Source organism: Balaenoptera acutorostrata, chromosome 3, assembly GCF_949987535.1.
Source record: "Balaenoptera acutorostrata chromosome 3, mBalAcu1.1, whole genome shotgun sequence".
Classification (NCBI taxonomy): Eukaryota; Metazoa; Chordata; class Mammalia; order Artiodactyla; family Balaenopteridae; genus Balaenoptera; species Balaenoptera acutorostrata.
In genome coordinates this window covers 31929223-31947393 of record NC_080066.1, presented here as the reverse complement: position 1 = coordinate 31947393, position 18171 = coordinate 31929223, and the positions used below count along the sequence as shown (strand labels likewise).

The 18171-nt window shown below is 51.5% G+C and overlaps 1 protein-coding gene across 3 annotated transcripts in view; it reads right to left on the bottom strand.

The window, feature by feature from the left end:
- The window catches only part of ENTREP2 (endosomal transmembrane epsin interactor 2), a 424923-nt gene that overhangs the window by 9741 nt on the left and 397011 nt on the right, over window positions 1–18171 (bottom strand). For all 3 annotated transcript variants that reach the window (XM_057544109.1, XM_057544110.1, XM_057544111.1), the window contains 3 exons: window positions 13167–13327; window positions 12480–12615; window positions 6025–6100 (listed from right to left, as the gene is read on the bottom strand). In XM_057544109.1, the coding sequence (XP_057400092.1) occupies window positions 6025–6100; window positions 12480–12615; window positions 13167–13327 (373 nt within the window). The remainder of the gene's footprint in view (window positions 1–6024; window positions 6101–12479; window positions 12616–13166; window positions 13328–18171) is intronic.

Genomic DNA, 18171 nt, shown 5'->3' with positions numbered 1-18171 from the left:
GAATCTCCGAAAAAACAAGAAAAATTCTAGAGCTAATAAGTGCACTCAGCAAGGCTGCAGGATTCAAGGGGAATACATGAGTGAATCCCCTCCGATTGATTCAGAGTCAGTCCCATGTACTGATGATGAACACGCAGAAACCAAAGGTGTAAACCCCCTGCCATCAACAGCTGCTCCAGAGAAAAATGAAACATGAAACACGCACACTAAGGAAAGCTGCCCAGGATCTGTATGCTGAAGATGATACCGTGAAACCGAAGCTCGAAAACCATGGAGACAGACTGTGTTCATGCCTCGGAAGACTCAGCTTCAGAAAGATGGCGATTCTCTAAAATATGGCACAAATGAACTTATCTATGAAACAGAAACAGACTCACAGACATAGAGAACAGGCTTGTGGTTGCCAAGCAGGAGGGGGAGGGGAGAGGGATGGATTGGGAGTTTGGGATTAGCAGATACAAACTAGTACATATAGAATGGACTAACAACAAGGTCCTACTGTAGAGCACAGGGAACTATATTCAATATCCTGTGATAAACCATAATGGTAAAGAACATATATGTATAACTGAGTCACTTTGCTGTACAGCAGCAATCAACATGGCATTGTAAATCAACTCTACTTCAATAAAAAAAGAAAGATGGTGATTCTATCCAAATAGCTGTACAGGTTTAATTCCTGTCAAGATCCCAGCAAGGGAGACTTCCCTGGCAGTCCAGTGGTTAAGACTCCATGTTTCCAATGTGGGGGCCATGGGTTCGATCCCTGGTCAGGGAACTAAGATCCCACCTGCCTCATGGCCAAAAAAAAGATAAAAAATAAATTTAAAAAATGAAACACAAATACATGGAGGCTAAACAGTGTGCTACTAAGTAACCAAGAGATCCCTGAAGAAATAAAAAAAATACATAGAAACAAATGACAACAAAAACACAATGACCCAAAACCTATGGGATGCAGCAAAAGCAATTCTAAGAGGGAATTTTATAGCAATTCAATCTCACCTCAAGAAACAAGAAAAATCTTAAATAAACAATCTAACACTACACCTAAAGCAACTAGAGAAAGAAGAACACAGAAAACCCAAAGTCAGTAGAAAGAAAGAAATCATAAAGATCAGGGCAGAAATAAATGAAATAGAAACAAAGAAAACAATAGCAAAGATCAATAAAACTAAAAGCTGGTTCTTTGAGAAGATAAACAAAATTGATAAACCCTTAGCCAGACTCATCAAGAAAAAGAGGGAGAGGACTCAAATCAATAAAATCAGAAATGAAAAAGGAGAAATCACAACTGACACTGCAGAAATACAAAGGTTATAAGAGACTACTACAAACAACTATATGCCAATAAAATGGACAACCACGAAGATATGGACAAATTCTTGGAAAGGTACAATTTTCCAAGACTGAACCAGGAAGAATTAGAAAATATAAACACACCTCTCACAAGTAATGAAATTGAAACTGTAATTAAAAATCTTCCAACTTGGGGAGGGTGGGAGGGAGGGAAATGCAAGAGGGAAGAGATATGGGAACATATGTATATGTATAACTGATTCACTTTGTTATAAAGCAGAAACTAACACACCATTGTAAAGCAATTATACTCCAATAAAGATGTTTAAAAAAAAAAAAAATCTTCCAACAAACAAAAGCCCAGGACCAGATAGCTTCACAGGTGAATTCTATCAAACATTTAGAGAAGAGCTAACACCCATCCTTCTCAAACCATTCCAAAAAATTGCAGAGGGAGGAACACTCCCAAACTCATTCTACGAGGCCACCATCACCCTGATACCAAAACCAGACAAAGATGTCACAAAGAAAGAAAACTACAGGCCAATATCACTGATGAACATAGATGCAAAAATCCTGAACAAAATACTAGCAAACAGAATCCAAAAACATATTAAAAGCATCATACACCACGATCAAGTGGGATTTATGCCAGGAATGCAGAGATTCTTCAACATAGGCAAATCAATCAATATGATACTCGGTATTAACAAATTAAGGAATAAAAACCATATGATCATCTCAATAGATGCAGAAAAAGCTTTTGACAAAATTCAACCCCCATTTATCTCCAGAAAATGGGCATAGAGGGAACCTACCTCAACATAATAAAGGCCATATATGACAAATCCACAGCAAACATCATACTCAATGGTGAAAAACTGAAAGCATTTCCACTAAGATCAGGAACAAGACAAGGATGTCCACTCTCGCTGCTCTTATTCAACATAGTTTTGGAAGTCCTAGCCATGGCAATCAGAGAAGAAAAAGAAATAAAAGGAATACAAATTGGAAAAGAAGAAGTAAAACTGTCACTGTTTGCAGATGAAATGATACTATACATAGAAAATCCTAAAGATGCCACCACAAAACTATTAGAACTAATCAATGAATTTGGTAAGGTTGCAAGATACAAAATTAATGCACAGAAATCTCTGGCATTCCTATACACTAACAACGAAAAATCAGAAAGAGAAATAAAGGAAACAATCCCATTTACCACTGCAACAAAAAGAATAAAATACCTAGGAATAAACCTACCTAAGGAGGTGAAAGAGTTGTACTTAGAAAACTATAAAACACTGATGAAAGAAATCAAAGATGACATAAACAGATGGAGAAATATACCCTGTTCTTGGATTGGAAAAATCAATATTGTGAAAATGACTATACTACCCAAAGTAATCTACAGATTCAGTGCAATCACTATCAAACTACCAATGGCATTCTTCACAGAATTAGAACAAAAAACTTTACAATTTGTATGGAAACACAAAAGACCCTGAATAGCCAAAGCAATCTTGAGAAAGAAGAATGGAGCTGGAAGAATCAGCCTCCCCAACTTCAAACTACACTACAAACTACAGTAATCAAGACAGTATGGTACTGCCACAAAAACAGAAATATAGATCAATGGTACAGGAGAGAAAGCCCAGAGATAAACCCACGCACATATGGTCACCTAATTTACAACAAAGGGGGCAAGAACATACAATGGAGAAAAGACAGGCTCTTCAATAAGTGGTGCTGGGAAAACTGGATAGCTACATGTAAAAGAATGAAATTAGAACATTCTCTAACACCATACACAAAAATAAACTCAAAATGGATTAAAGACCTAAATGTAAAATCAGATACTATAAACCTCCTAGAGGAAAACATAGGCAGAACACTCTTTGACATAAACCGCAGCAAGACCTTTTTTGACCCACCTCCTAGAGTAATGAAAATAAAAACAAAAATAAATAAATAGGATGTAATTAAACTTAAAAGCTGTTGCACAGCGAAGGAAACCATAAACAAGACGAAAAGACAACCCTCAGAATGGGAGAAAATATTTGCAAATGAAACAACGGACAAAGGATTAATCTCCAAAATATACAAACAGCTCATGGAGCTCAATATCAAAAAAACAAACAACCCAATTAAAAAATGGGCAGAAGACCTAAATAGACATTTCTCCAAAGAAGACATACAGGTGGCCAAGAGGCACATGAAAAGATGCTCAACATTACAAATTACTAGAGAAATGCAAATCAAAACTACAATGAGGTATCACCTCACACTGGTCAGAATGTCCATTATCAAAAAATCTACAAACAACAAATGCTGGAGAGGGTGTGGTGAAAAGGGAACCCTCCTGCACTGTTGGTGGGAATGTAAATTGATACAGCCACTATGGAGAACAGTATGGAGATTCCTTAAAAAACTAAAAATGGAACTACCATATGACCCAGCAATTCCACTAATGGGCATATACCCTGAGGAAACCATAATTCAAAAAGAGTCATGTACCACAATGTTCATTGCAGCACTATTTACAATAGCCAGGACACGGAAGCAACCTAAGTGTCCATCGACAGATGAATGGATAAAGAAGATGTGGCACATATATACAATGGAATATTACTCAGCCATAAAAATAAACAAAATTGTGTTATTTGTAGTGAGGTGGATGGACCTGGAGTCTGTCATACAGAGTGAAGTAAGTCAGAAAGAGGAAAACAAATACTGTATGCTAACACATATGTATGGAATCTAAAAGAAATGGTACTGATGAACCTAGGGGCAGGGCAGGAATAAAGACGCAGACATAGAGGATGGACTTGAGGTCACAGTGGGGAGGGGGAAGCTGGGACAAAGTGAGAGAAGCATCAACATATATACACTACCAAATGTAAAATAGCTAGCTAGTGGGAAGCAGCACAGCACAGGGAGATCAGCTCGGTGCTCTGCGACCACCTAGAGGGGTGGGATAGGGAGGGTGGGAGGGAGGCTCAAAAGGTAGGGGATATGGGGACATATGTATGCATATGGCTGATTCACTTTGTTGTACAACAGAAACTAACACAGCATTGTGAAGCAATTATACTCCAATAAAGATGTATTAAAAAGTTGAAAAAAATGATCGATCTTAAAAAAAAAAAAATGTTTCCAGCAAGGTATTTTGTAGATACAGGTGAGCTGATTCAAAAATGGATATGGAAAGGCACAGGGCCTACAGTAGCTGCAATCTTGACAAAGAAGAATGAAGTGGGAGGCATCCCTTGCCTGATATTGAGGCTTAGTACAGAGCGACAGCCATGAAGACCGGGTGGAATTGGCAGAGGGGCTGACACACAGATCAATGGGACAGAACAGAACAGGGACCCAGAAGCAGACCCATGCAACTATGCTTGACTGATTTTTGACAAAGGTACAAAAGCAAGAAACAGCCTGGAACAATTGGACGTATACCGGCAAAAAAAAATGACCTTGACCTCAACCTCACCCCACACAGAAATTCCCTGCTACTACCTGCTTGGCCTGCAAGCCCCCTGCCAGAGTTTCTTGTATGTTCCTGCCTACCCTCAGGGCTGGCCCCTCTGAGTCTCTCGGTGGAGCCCAGCTAACTGCCCAGGGTCGTGAGGCAGTGAGGAGGGCCCAGCCCTGCGGGACGCCTCCCAAGGGGCATCCCAGACACTGTACATCTCCACCTGCCCCGAGGCCACAGATAGAAACGGGCCCTGGAGCCGCCATGCTGCCTGGCCTTTCTAACCATGCTTTCCTGGAGAACTGGTGGTTTGTGGGAATCACGTGGCTGGAATGGGGGGGGCCCGGCTGCAGGCCCTCCCCCCCACCAAGCTGTAGAAGGCACTGCACCCTGGAGTAGCCTCTGGAAAGGTGGTCACTGGATGCCACCTCTTAGACAAGCTCCCGATGGCTCCTTGGAGTCACCAAGGGAAGGGCAAGGTCACTTCCACATTCAACTGTAGCGACCCGGGGCTCCTGCAAATCAGAGGTGGCCTCATGAAGGATGGGCCCGCCTTATTTCTCTTAGATGTTACTTAAAGTGGGGATGGCGGCAGCACAGAGGGCCACCACAGTCACGGTCCTTTCTCCCCAGGGATGCCCTCCAACCCACCCATCTGTTCCCCCTGCTGCCAAGGTCCTCTGCTTGCCTGTCACCTCGGACCACCTTCCCTACCCCGAGGTTTGTCCTGTGGCTTCCACCCCATATTTGGGATCTGACTTCTCACACTTTTCCTGCCACGCCCTCCAGGACACAACCTCAGGCCCCTGCCCTCCAGCCTCCCCCTCCGCAGCCAGTGGGCAGGGAGCCCCCAGCTCTGGATCCCCCCTGGCCCAGCCCAGCCTCCTCCTGAGGGGGGGACTGAGCGGACGTTAGCCTGGTACGATTTTGCTCTGGAAAGGGTCCTTCGCAGACTGTGTCGCACTCTTCTTCAAATCCATACTCCTCGAGTGAGAGAGAAAGGGCGCTGGGGGAGGCGGACAAAGCCCCCCAGGGAAAGCATGAGGCCTCCCAGCTCTGACCACTGGGGGCAGGGAAGGAGGACGTGTGGAACCTTCCATGTACTTAGCAGGAGAGGCTGCAGCAAATTCCCCCCCTTCAAGAGGAAGAGATGGAGGAGGGAGGAACAGGCGGAGAAGAGAAGGAAAAGGGAGGAGACACAGCCTGGAAAACTACCAACTTAGTGTTTCAAAGACTGAAAAGGGTATGATTACCTTGTGTGCTGAAGCCTGCGGTGGCGTCTGGGTCCCCGGAGCCGGGCTCGGTCACTTGCGGGTCCCCACTTGGAATCTACGGGAAGGAAGAGGAGGCCACGCGTGGGTACTCTGCTGTCTGTGGGGAACATCACAGCAGCCTCCAGAAAGGCAGGCTGACCCTAGAGCTTGTCTTCTAGAGACAGGTGCTCAGGTTGCAATCTTCTCCCCTAAATGTGTGGGGCGGGGGGTGGGGGGGGGCGAAGACGCCATTGCCAAGGCCAAAGCCCCTTCCTCCGACCTTCTGCAATCAGAATCGTGTGCCCCCCGAGAGCCCACCCTGAGCCCACTCACCTTCCACTTACGGGCACCATTTGAGGCTGGTGGAGGCCACATAGGGTCCCCCCTGTCACCAGAGGAGGTGGGACAGCCCCTGCCCTCACTTCCCACCCCCTCCTCTCTTCCCTGAAGAGTAAGTCCACGACACCAACACTCATGGGACCCCAGTGCTTTGGGCCGGCAGTTTGGACACAAGTGGGCATTGAACGAGCTCTGGACGCCCCAGAGCTGCATGTGCCCTGCCTTCCCTTCTGCCTTCCGCACGTGGGATCAAGAGGCTGCTCCCAAGGCCGCCCTCCCTGCCTAAGCTCTGCCGGGGGCCCAGCCGCACACGGGGCCTACGCCGGGTTGAATGCGGGGCCCCGAGCCCAGTGAGACGCCATCCCTTCCTGGTGGAGGGTGGCCGTGAAGCTCGAGTTGGGTTGGACCATCACCACACTTTTGCAGCTTTCTTCTTGAATGAGAAGAAAGGCCTCGGTAATGTGAGGGGAAAGACCAGCCTCCTCTGCTGGGCAGGCATGGGGCACGTCTGCTCCCCGCTTGCCGGGCTCAGATCTGCCCCTCGTGAGCGCATCTGTCCCGTTGCTGCTTTAGGGCACAGCGGCCACTCCCAGGCCGTGCGCCTGAAGGCGATGAACCCTGTATGCACGTGCCCCTGTGCCATCTCAAAACACGATTTCTGGACCCTTGTGGTATTTCAGAACTGCTTGCCAATAATGAGCTGGGGGAGGCCAGGAAGGTGAGGCGGGCCCCTGCGGCCTGGTCTGGTTCCAGCTCAGTAATTATATTTCTGCCTCCCTGGGCTCCTGCCCCTTCAGTCGGGTAGCTGAAGGCACCCACCTCTCCTCTGTCAAGCGGGCTGGCGTTGCAGCAGGTGCCGGGCTGCTGGCTGCCCCCAACCAGAGACCCAGAGAGCTGCTCAAATGGTCCCTTGGATCCCACATGTATGTAATACCGTCCTGCACTCAACGCTCCCTCTCTGCCAGGGAGGGGATAGGATGGGAGAATTCACACCACCCCACCCCAATAACCTGTGTGGGAAATCTCTGTCAAGAATCTCCTGCCAAATCACAGAAAAGGAACAATGCCCCGGAGGTTCATTTCCTTTCATACCTCTCTTCCTGTATCTAACCCTCAATTGGACTCTTTTTTTCTTTTTTGTAGGGGTGGATGGCAACTTCAGGCCTGAAAAAAAAGCTTCTGGTAATAAAGAAATATACATAAAACAAGAGAAATAAAACACATAGTGAGACAAGGTCAGGAGGAAATTGGATTCGTGTCATATTTTGCAGAAGCATCGCCGGCTTCCCTCTGGCTCCAGGTCAAATTTGGTTTCAGGAGGAGACAGCTCCTGGGAGTGGGGAATTCACCACCTCTGGCGAGCAGGGTGTCAAGGGCTGAATTTGAATGTGGCCTCCCCTGATGTCCAAGGCCACCTTGCCGCAGCAAGCTCACTTCACAGGGCATTGTTCATGAAACACAAAGGCAGTGGAAGAGATATATTTGCGGCATAGAACTGAAGTTGAAATCCGAGTTTAGCAATAAAGGTTCATAACACAGCTCCCGCAGGGCTGTGAAAGGAGAAGCCTCATGTATAACGCAACGTGGACGCTCCAACACCTGCGTTTATTTATTCCCAGACGCACTATTTTGACCACTTATCGTAATTGAAAACTCAATCGGCATTTAGGCAAATAAGCCAAGTTCCCCTCATCTCCCTTTCTCCTAGGAACTTGGGGGCTAAGACGTCCTATATGGAAATTCTGCCCTATTTCTGTAATGAGTTTCCTACTCCTGGGTGAGGTCAGCCGGCTATGTCCCAGGTTTACAAAAAACTGTTCTTGGGGGCAGTTATCAGCCATCACGGAAAAGGTGCATTAAGGTTTTTGGCTCACGTCCCAAGGCAATCTTCGAAGCTACTTCACTTACAGACTTTCAAATGTAAAGGTCATTTCATTCGAAAATATAAATAATAACTTTGAGGACTTGGGGTTGGACACACCTCTGTCACGTCCATTGCCTTTCTCACCACTTCTCGTCCCACCTGCCATATTGCCACCAAAATTCCTGAAGCACTGCTGGGCCACGTCGACCCCAAACACCCAACTGTTCAAAGGCAGCTCTATAGTGTGGCATCCCAGGTCATGGAACCTGCACCCAAATGATTTCTGTGAACCCCCTTCCAGCCCCTCAAGCCTCCCTGGTTCACACTCCCGGTCCCACGCAAAGTGGCCCAGCTGGTCCTTCCTCTGAAGCCCCAGAGAAGCCCATTCGTCCCTGTCCTGTGATCACAAGGAAGGGAATCCCGTTGGTCTCCCGATCCTATAGCCCGTGGGCTAGCGCACAGTCTCACGGGGCCCCCAGAACACACGCTGTCATTCACACAGGGGCATCAACTAGGCAAATTCTCAGCCACTTCCCTGCTGTAGAAAGAAACTCCCTCCCTCCAATCTTGCCCCAAAGCCACAATCTCAGGACACGGGAAAGAGAACGCATTGCAACCCAAGTCAGAACGGAACCTGAATGTGGCTGAAACACGCGGGTCAAAACGAACGTGCTGGCTCAACGGGGGGCTTTTCTTCCCAAATGAAAAATCTGTCCAGATGAGCGATCCCTGCCACGCACAGACCTGCACAGCATCTGCTTGCTTTCCAAGGGGGCAGGCGTCTCCCTCTCTTTATCCAAACAAGTGCAAATAGGCCATTCATATGCGTTTGTCCTTACAAGGGGGTAATGAACCTCCTCCTGGTCCAGGGAGCGGGGGTCCTGCTGTAAGTTGGCTGCTGCTGGCTGTCCCGTCAGGGAACTGGGGAGGGAGGAGCTGGCAGGTGCAGCCTCCCCTCCGTGGGCGGGATGGGATCCTGGACTCCCAGACTCCCTGGGGGGTGTCTGTGGAATTGAAAAGTGCTGCCAGCTCACGGGGTCAGAGAGGATCAGCCCGCGAGGTGCAGCTGCCTCCTCGATGCTGGTGGCGGCGGGGGGTGGGGGGCGGGGGGTGCCTGTGGCGGCCCATTTATCACAGATGCTGCCGGCCAGGCGGGCAGCCCAGGGAAAGGCGTGGGCCACGTCCTCCCGGGGATAACATTCATGCAGGGGCTTGTAAGCGGGCGGTTTCTGAGCCAACGCAAGCTAATGTGAGACAGGCCTTTGCCCTTCAAAAGTTCCTCCCCAAAATCTTTTGAAAGAAATCTCCATTTAGAGAATTCCCCATTCTTTTGGAAAATGAGGTCACGTGGGTCTTAGAACCAGTATTATCATCCTCTGATATAGTCTATTCTTCAGAAAAAAAGAGTAAAATAGTGATAAACACTAGGTGCAAGTGTCGGGGGTGCATCAAATGTCACACCCAAACCAGAGGCTGCTTCCCAGCATGCCGCGTCCTTGGAGGCCCGGCAAGGCCGGGAGCATTACGGGGGTTCTCGCCGGCTCCAGCTCCGCCACTCTCCACGGGGTGGTGCACACAGACCCGTGAATCATGCACGGTTCCTCTCTTCTGGACATAGAGTAACAGCTCACAGGGATGAAGGAGAGGCAGCCTGGAGCCTGCAGCTCTGCGAGGGCAAAAGGCAGGGTCGCCGTGCAGAGGGGGAGGCGGCAGGGCTCCTCCCGTCCCCAAGGTGGCCGAGGAGAGTCACACAGCCTTGTGGCCTTCCTGGGGTTTCCAGGCCCCTGGCCGCCCTGCTCGGTGCCCCTGCTGGTTACAGGCCGAGCTGCCCGTCTGCACCCGGTTCAGCCCCCTCCTGCCTTCCAGGGACCTCCCTCCCCTGGCCCTGGCATATCCCCTTGGTAACCCCTCCCACTCTATTCCCCCCCCCCCCCCCCGCCCCAACTGACCCGGGACTCCGGAGCCCTGGAGGTTCGCCCGGCCATCTGCATTTGATTGACAAGCCCTCCAGGGAGTCGGGATGGAGGCTAGAAACAGTGGTCCACACCCTTGCTCCCCCTCCTCACATCCCATCCTCTCCGCTCCCTGACGCCATCTGATCCTACCATGCCCCGCCCCACCCATCCCCAGCAGCTGCTCCTGCCAAAGTCACTGGCAGCCTCTCAAAAGGTGAGCCAGGTGGACGGGGCTCAGTCCTTCACAGCCTCCGGGCAGCACTTGGCCCATGCCTTCCTCCCTGACCACTGGTTTCTGAGTCCAGGCTTTCTGGGACCCCACCCCATGCCCTCTCCTAGGGTCTCCACCCGTCCTGGTCTCCAGGGCTTCCATGACCATCTTTGCAGCGAACCCTGATCTCTCTAAGGCTCCGACCTCAGATCCTAGCAGCCGTGGACACTTGCTTGGATGTTCTGATGACCCTGGCACCCAGTGAGGCCCAGCGGGTGGGTCGGCCCCCCACCTCATGCTCACCCCTCCCGCAGAGCCTCTGCAGGAGCTGCTCCCTCCCCAGCAGCACCCCTGCCTCTCCTCCCTGACCTGCGTCCTGCCGCCCACTGGGCCGAGGCCTCATCTCCCAGGGTCCCTGGACCCACGCAGGGACCAGCATCCCTGCCCAGGGCCCTGCAGCACCCGGGGCTCCACTCAGGGGTCTGACTGTTACCACAAGAAGCGGTTTCCAATATTGATTTGAACTGTTTTTATCATGAAGAGAAAAATAAACCCACTCCAGGAAGGCAGAATGCTCTGCTCCGCTTTAAAGGGAAAAATTCCAGAGAATTTCAGTTCTTATAAGTCTAGAGATGAGAGTCACGGTCACACCGCTGCCTCCTTCCTCACAGCCCCATGCCTCTGTTTCTCCCGTGGACAGAAAAACAGCCAGGAGTCCCAGCCGAGTCCCTCTGCCGTGGGGGCCTGGCGAGCCTCGGGACCTCTCGGTGGGAGCAGGCCTGGAGGGAGGCCCCGGGGTGTCAGGAGCCTCTGCCTGGGCCAGGGTGGGCTGGGTGGCTGGCCGGGGCTGGGGGGTGCTGGGCAGTCGTGCCCCAGGACCCCGAGGAGAGCCTGTCACACAGATGCCCTGCACCGCGCCGAGCCTCGTCCCTTCCCGTCACACGGCCACTGGCCTGCAGGACTTGATCGCCTTGTGGACGGCACTGTCTCTGGTCTCATCCCCTGGACGCTGAGCCCAGCACAGGGGTCCCCAGGGCCGATCCTCAGGGGGTGGCGGGAACGGATGGGCTCTGCCGCCCGGCCAGCTCACCACGGGCGCCGTCTCACAGGGCGACAGTGCGAGGTCGGGGCCTGCACCACCTCTGGGCGGGGGGCTCCGGGCGGGGACACGTGTCAGGGCAGCTCCGTGGCTGCTGAGACATCACAGCATGCCCCCGACGCTCCGGGTCTGTCTGCGTCTCCTCTGACTGATGCGCGGGGCCCAGGAGTGGCTGCAGCCCTGTCCCGGTGCCCCTGCTCCCTTGACGGCTGTGGCTGCCCACCACGCCCCAATCCCTGTGGTGCCCTGGGGGACACCCGCATGGCCCCACCACTCCGTCTGCACTTGGGCACCAGATGGCCTTTCCCGGTGCTCACGTCTCTCTGCCCTGGCTGGTGCCCCTCGATATTCAGCAATGACAACGATGATGACGAGGACGAGGATAATAATACCAAGAAAGGGCACGTGGCTTTTGCTGAGTCAGACCCTGCCATGTGCCCAGTCCTGTCCATTACAAACATGCTGTTCCATCCGATGTGCTTGGTACTATTATGACCCCATTTCACAGATAAGGAAACTGAGGCCGCACACCCCCCGTGCCTGCCCGCTGGGATCAGGCACCTCCCTGGCTGTAGCCGCCAGGCCTCTGACAAGACCAGGAATCCAGACGAGCTCTCTCAGGTGTCCGGATGACTTTGACAGTGGCCTGTAGCTGAAACAGCCCAGAGACCCCTGCATACTCAGACCATGGCCCAACCCCACCCCGGGGGGCCTCTGCCCATGGATCAGAGCCTGGGCCAGCTCTTTCTGCACTGTGTCCCCAGCACATCTGAGGGGAGGCAAGGAAAGTCAGCACAGACATGGGGTTGGAATCCCCGCCTGGCTGCCATCTCTGCAGGATCTGCTCTCTGCGCCTGCTGCCTCTTCTCCCCACGACCGGGCTAAGACGACCAGCGTCCCACAGGTTTGCTGAAAGGCTGAGGGAGATGCCAACACAGGCAGCAGGACCGGGAACGGGGGAACTGGCCTGTCGGGGTCGGGCCTCACCTGGCTGGTGGGGGTCGGGCCCACCACGGCCTCGTAGGGCGGCGGGAGCTCGGCGGGGTAGAGCAGGCCGGGGCTGTTGATGGTGACGCGGTACAAAGTGCCGAATGGGGAGGAAGCAAAGTCCAGGTGGAGGCCCCTGGAAAGGCAGAACCGCAGAACATCACTCCTTGGGTAAGGAGCCCGGACCCTTCCCGTTTCCCTCAAAGCGATCAGACCGATTCCCCGCCTGGAATTCTCGTGTTCGTGAAATAAAAACCTCATTCACTAGGCAGTCCTCACTTTTGTTTTTTGCTGGAAAGATACTGACACTTTCAATGAACTCTATGGCCTTTTCCATGACAATTAAAACCATCATACAGCTGATTCAATCTTTAATTAAATGTGACATGTTCTATTAAATGACCATAGACCGACAGCAGTACTGTGTTTCGTGAAGAGTGGGACAGGGCTGCTCCTGCCTGGCTGGGTTTCTTCTCTGAGGCCCTACAGTGAGGCCAGCGGAAACGCACGGGGCGCTGAGCCCTCCCACCTCCCCGGGCTCTGCTGTCTGATCCAACAGGCCTTCGTTCGCTTCCCCCTCTGCTCACCTTCCCGGACAAGGAGCACCTCCCACATCACCCCCCAACGACGGCCTCCCATCCTTGGGCCCCAGCATAGCTCAGGGAGGTGTCCCCAGGGAAGACCCACCTGTGGGCCTCGGTGGTGGGTGTGCAGGTGTACTCCGGAGGGTAATAGGGCGGAGGGGGCAGCGGGGGCACAAACTCATCGAAATCCAGGGTCTGGTGGAGGACAGTGCCATGTGGGGTCATGCAGGCCGGGCTGGCGGAAGGCGCCCTTTGTGGAAGGAACTGCAAAACAGAGAGGTTCCGAGTGATCAGGCCGGCTGCTGTGGCTCAAACGTTATGACATACGTCTTCGTTATGTCTAACGAAGGTAACTGTGCAGAAGCTTTAATGATGCGCGTGGAACTCAGGTACTTTAACCCGTCAAACCGTGACGGCTAAACACACATTTAAAACGGCAGGTCCAGGAGGATCACACCCTCTGCTCCGGAGCCTTATCACGCTCGGTTCCCACGCTGCTACGCAGATGCCTGTCTTCTGAGGCAAAGCACAGTCCGGGAAGTTAGGTTCTGTCCCTGCCACTAAACCTGTCTCCTCTGATGAAGAGCTTGTGGTCAGAGGGGTGCCTGCCGCCCAGGGCTGAAGACAGCACTTCCTGGAGTGAGTTCCTGAGAAAACACCAGACTCTCAGGATGTCCCTCCCACGCCCTCCCCAACCCCTACACTGAAATAAACTTGGGCAAAGCCACTTTGGTACTCCCTCCTTGGGGCCCTGTCATGTGCATTATAAGTGTGTTCAAGGCCCTGAGAAGGCCTGCACCAAAAAATCCGTTACATTGTTTAGCCCGTTCATGGAACGTTCCTCAAATATTTTGTGATGGGCCCCTTTGGACACATAGTATCCATCAATATTTGGCAGTTCTAGGGAATTCACACACTTTGGAAAACACTGCTCTGAGGGAAAAGAATCCTTCATGAGCTCTAGAACATTCTGGGGGCAACCTCAAAACTGAGAGGCTGCTTGAGCAATGTGAGGTCAAATCACTTAAAATGAAGCTGTCTCTGCCTCATTTTCCATTTCTGTTCTTGGGAGGCACCACCCAATACGTGCTGCTCCTTCCATGGGCCACTGCTCCCCAGAGATGACCTGTGGCGTGGAGGTACCCGAGGCACAGCTCCAGGTCCAGGGGACACCTCCCCGAGAGTGCCTCCAGCTGTGGACAGACCCCAGGCTACTGAACACTATGCTCTGGGACCTCCCACTGCATGGGGGGCGGCAAGGGGTGGGTAAGACCAGGACCCAGAGTCAACTGTCCATGGCCAAGCAAGGACAGTTCCATGAGGAAACAGTGAACTCTCCAAGCTCTGCAGGAACCTGCAGAGATCCACAAAAGGTTAATGTAGAAGATGACATTTGAATGGGCCTGAAAGATGAGGAGGATTTCAATGAGTGGGCTCACAGGAGGGGCTCTGAGCTCAAGAAGAACAGGTGAGCTAGTGGAAGATGTGTTTACGGAGAGCAAATTTCGGTTAGGGCTCTAGAAGTTACTTCCTAATTCTGGGGGCACTGGGGAGCCAGCGAGGGTGCTGGAGCTGGGCAGCAGCTCTACCGAAGCCGTGTGGTAGGAAGTGCCTCCTGGCAGCAGCGGGTGGGGTGGTCTGGAGCTGAGGGAGGCCGGGGGGTGGTGGAACATTTCTGGACAAGTACGGGTGAGGTCGTGATTCTGAATACAGTCCAGTGCTATGAAATCAGCATGCTCTAGACTAATGCAGAAAGAACTGGGGATGGGTGGGGGCGTGTCTAAATGTGTGACACATCAGACTGCACATGTCTAAACGTGTGACACCTGCCTTCTTCACACACAGAGCACGGTCCTTGCCCCTCCAGCTGGTGTGACCCACGGTTTGTATGTTTAGTGGTCTGAGATAGAGGTGCATCCATGGCCAAGGGCAGGGTGGATGTGTCTGCCAGCCTTGACTTTGGAAAGCTGCTCGCCCTGCGGCTACTGCAGGAAGCTGAGCAGCCGGCATGAAGCCAAAGGTCCTGGAGGTCTCATGGGGGAAGATTTTGAATTAGCCTTATCAGAAATTAGAAAAATCAATAACATACTCAAGCGTGAAATGCAAAAGCCAAAGTGCTTTTCTGTGGAAGATCCAATCCCACCAGGAATGAGAGAGGTGAGGAGGTCCAGGCAATCCTATTAGCAGGTTTAAATGAGTCAATGCAGCCACACGAGGGAGGCTTTTTAAAGGCTAAACGACCATCTCCGTTTGTGCCCTAAACTCCAGATGGCCTTTCCAGGGGGGACACTGGCCTATCTTCGCGGAAGCACGTCAGACTCAGCAGCATTTACCCCGGCTCCTTGGCTTCCACAGCCGGAGGCCCGCGAGTCACACCGACATCTCCCTTGACACCCCTCAATATCTGTCTGATGAGGCAGCGTCTGTATGGGAGCCCAGGGTCACCAGCTCTGGACTCTGCTCTGAGACAGGGGTGTTGAAGGTCTGCACCCCACGGTCCCAGGCTCCCTTGCAGCTGGCGTCCTGTTAGGTTCTGCCAACGGGGACGCGAGAGGGAGCCTGGTGAAGATGTGGCAGGGCGGGGGGTTCCTGTCACTGCTCCTGCCCCTCCTCCCCTATGTCCTCCAGCTCTAAGGGGGGCAGAGCTTCTGCTGCTGTCTCTGTGTAACCTCCAGGCCCTCCTTGCTCCTCTGCCTTCCACCCCCGGCCAACCAGCTCCCCGTATGAGCTATGTCGAGCTCCTTTTCTCTCCTGGGCCCCGGCCACGGGGTCCATCATGGGGGCTGGCGCCGAGGGCCCAGCAGGTGCTCTATAAGCATCCACTCCACAGGTGAACACACACCCCCTCACTGCCACCTCCCGGCAGCCCCCAGGTCACCTCCTCCTTGCAGAAGCATCTAAATCATCTCTCTGCCTTGGGCTTCTTCCTCTTGTTCTGCTTTAAAAAGCTTTGTTTAGGGGCTTCCCTGGTGGCGCAGTGGTTAAGATTCCATGCTCCCAATGCAGGGAGCCTGGGTTTGATCCCTGCTCAGGGAACTAGATCCCACATGCATGCCGCAACTAAGAGTTCGCATGCCACAACTAAGAAGCCCACGAGCCGCAACTAAGACCCAGCACAACCAAGCAAATAAATAAATTAAATAATATATTTTTAAAAAAGCTACATTTAATCCAACGTGATGAGGTCACTCCCTTTTAAAACTCTTTTACGAGACCTCTGCTCCCTGAATCCCACCTAGTTTCCAGTTTCTTTACCCACTAACCCACTGATGCCCCAAACTCCTCCATCTGCTGTTTGAACCAACCCCAAGTACCAAACTCAGGCTGTTCTCTCCCCCCAGATCCCGCCTCCTCTCACCCAGCAACCTCCTGGTCATCCGTCAGGACCCACAGAAATGCTTGCTGCCCACCCGCACCCTCCTCGGCCCCTCGTCTGCAGGGTGATGGCCAGGCGCAGAGCCGAGCCTGCATCTGGGTGCGCTGGGGAGGAAACGTGCCCTGAAGCATCCCTTCTTTCCCAGGAGGTTGTGCTTGCCCTGGGCCACCTGTAAAAGCCCCGGTTGGTCCGTGTGGTGACAAAGGTACACCTGTGCCTGGTGAGCGAAGTGAGGTTGGTACCTGGTTGAGGTGTTCACACACCTGGCATGGGCATCATCGCCCAACCCTCATCATCTATAAAAGAGGAGTTTGCATTTTAGACCCTGCCGGGGAGAAGCCCCTTCTCAGGGGTTTGTTCTGGGAGGAAGGACCTATCTTAGGCACGTGCTATCCTTGGGAGAAAGAGCAGGATTATTGCCACAATAAAAGTTTTCTGAATGGACCTCTTTTGGTGAGCTGGAGCTCTCCCCCTGTGCTCCGGACCCTGGAGTGATGCCCGCCCCGGTCACCCTGCTGCTCTCTGGTCCTGCCACCCCTGGGTGAGCAGGGCTGCCTCCTCAAACAGGTTCAGACCAGTTTTAGTTACTACTGTAATTTGCAATGAAATATGAATGCAGATGGGAAAACTTGCTTGTTCCGTGAAAACCGAGTTGAAGGCTTTGGAAAGACTCGATAGCTAAGCAGAAACTGCTGCCAAGGTAGGTCCTGGCCAGGCAGTCATAACAGAGTGGAGAAGAATCGTAAAATATCCAGGGAGTTCTGCATGCAGATGGCTTCACCTGTCTGACTCCAATCAAAAGGAACTAAATCTGGAAATCATAGAGGCTGCGAGTTCCATAAATTTGATGCAGTAAATACAACCTGATACACCAAAGAGACCCATAATCAAAGAGAAGATCATGGCCCCAAACCAAGACTGGGGGACAAATGCTCATTTGCATGTTTAAAGCCAAAATAAAATGTTCACGGTATGTATCATTTTTATGATTGTCTGCTGTAGCTGGCTTTTTAGGTCAAGAAGACACCCATTATTGGTCCTGATCTGATAGGGTAAGAGACCTTTCTGCTGAATCCAGACCTCAAGGAAGGTCACTGTGGGTCAGAGGAGGGCCGGTCTCAGTGGGGAGAACTGGAGAGGGGAAGATACAGGTGAACTTGAGTGATCTGGGGGCTCCCAGGGGGCACTACATCCCTCCCTGTCCGGCCAGCACCCATTCCGAGCTCCGTGGGCAAGCCCACAGTAGTGTGTCTGTGACGGCCACGGTACCCTGCCTGCAGCTTCTGAAGCAGCTCTACTTTACAAGGCGTAGGACGAGTGGAGAACATAGATGTCTGTAATAAAAGATGAAGTTAACAAGTGCGTGCGAAATGGAGATGCAGGTAATAGCAGACCATGTCCCCAAGGCTAGGTGGCTGGCAAGAAAGTAAGTGGGGAAGAAAAAAGTTTAATGGAAAACTGAGATTACACTTAGGAAATAAAACTAAAAATATGAGATTATAGACACTTTGGAGGTAAATGCTTTCTCCACTAAACTATATCTATAAACTGAATTTTATCATCAGATGGTCTTTTGCCACTATTTCCAAACACATTAGAGGAATTCAGCTTGATAAATTCTGACAACAGACATAACAATTTGCATCTCATGTAGATATGCATTCATTATATGAATTCTCCCCAAACTCTTAATCATCCCAAAATGCTGGTCCACAAAAATAAGAATAAAATT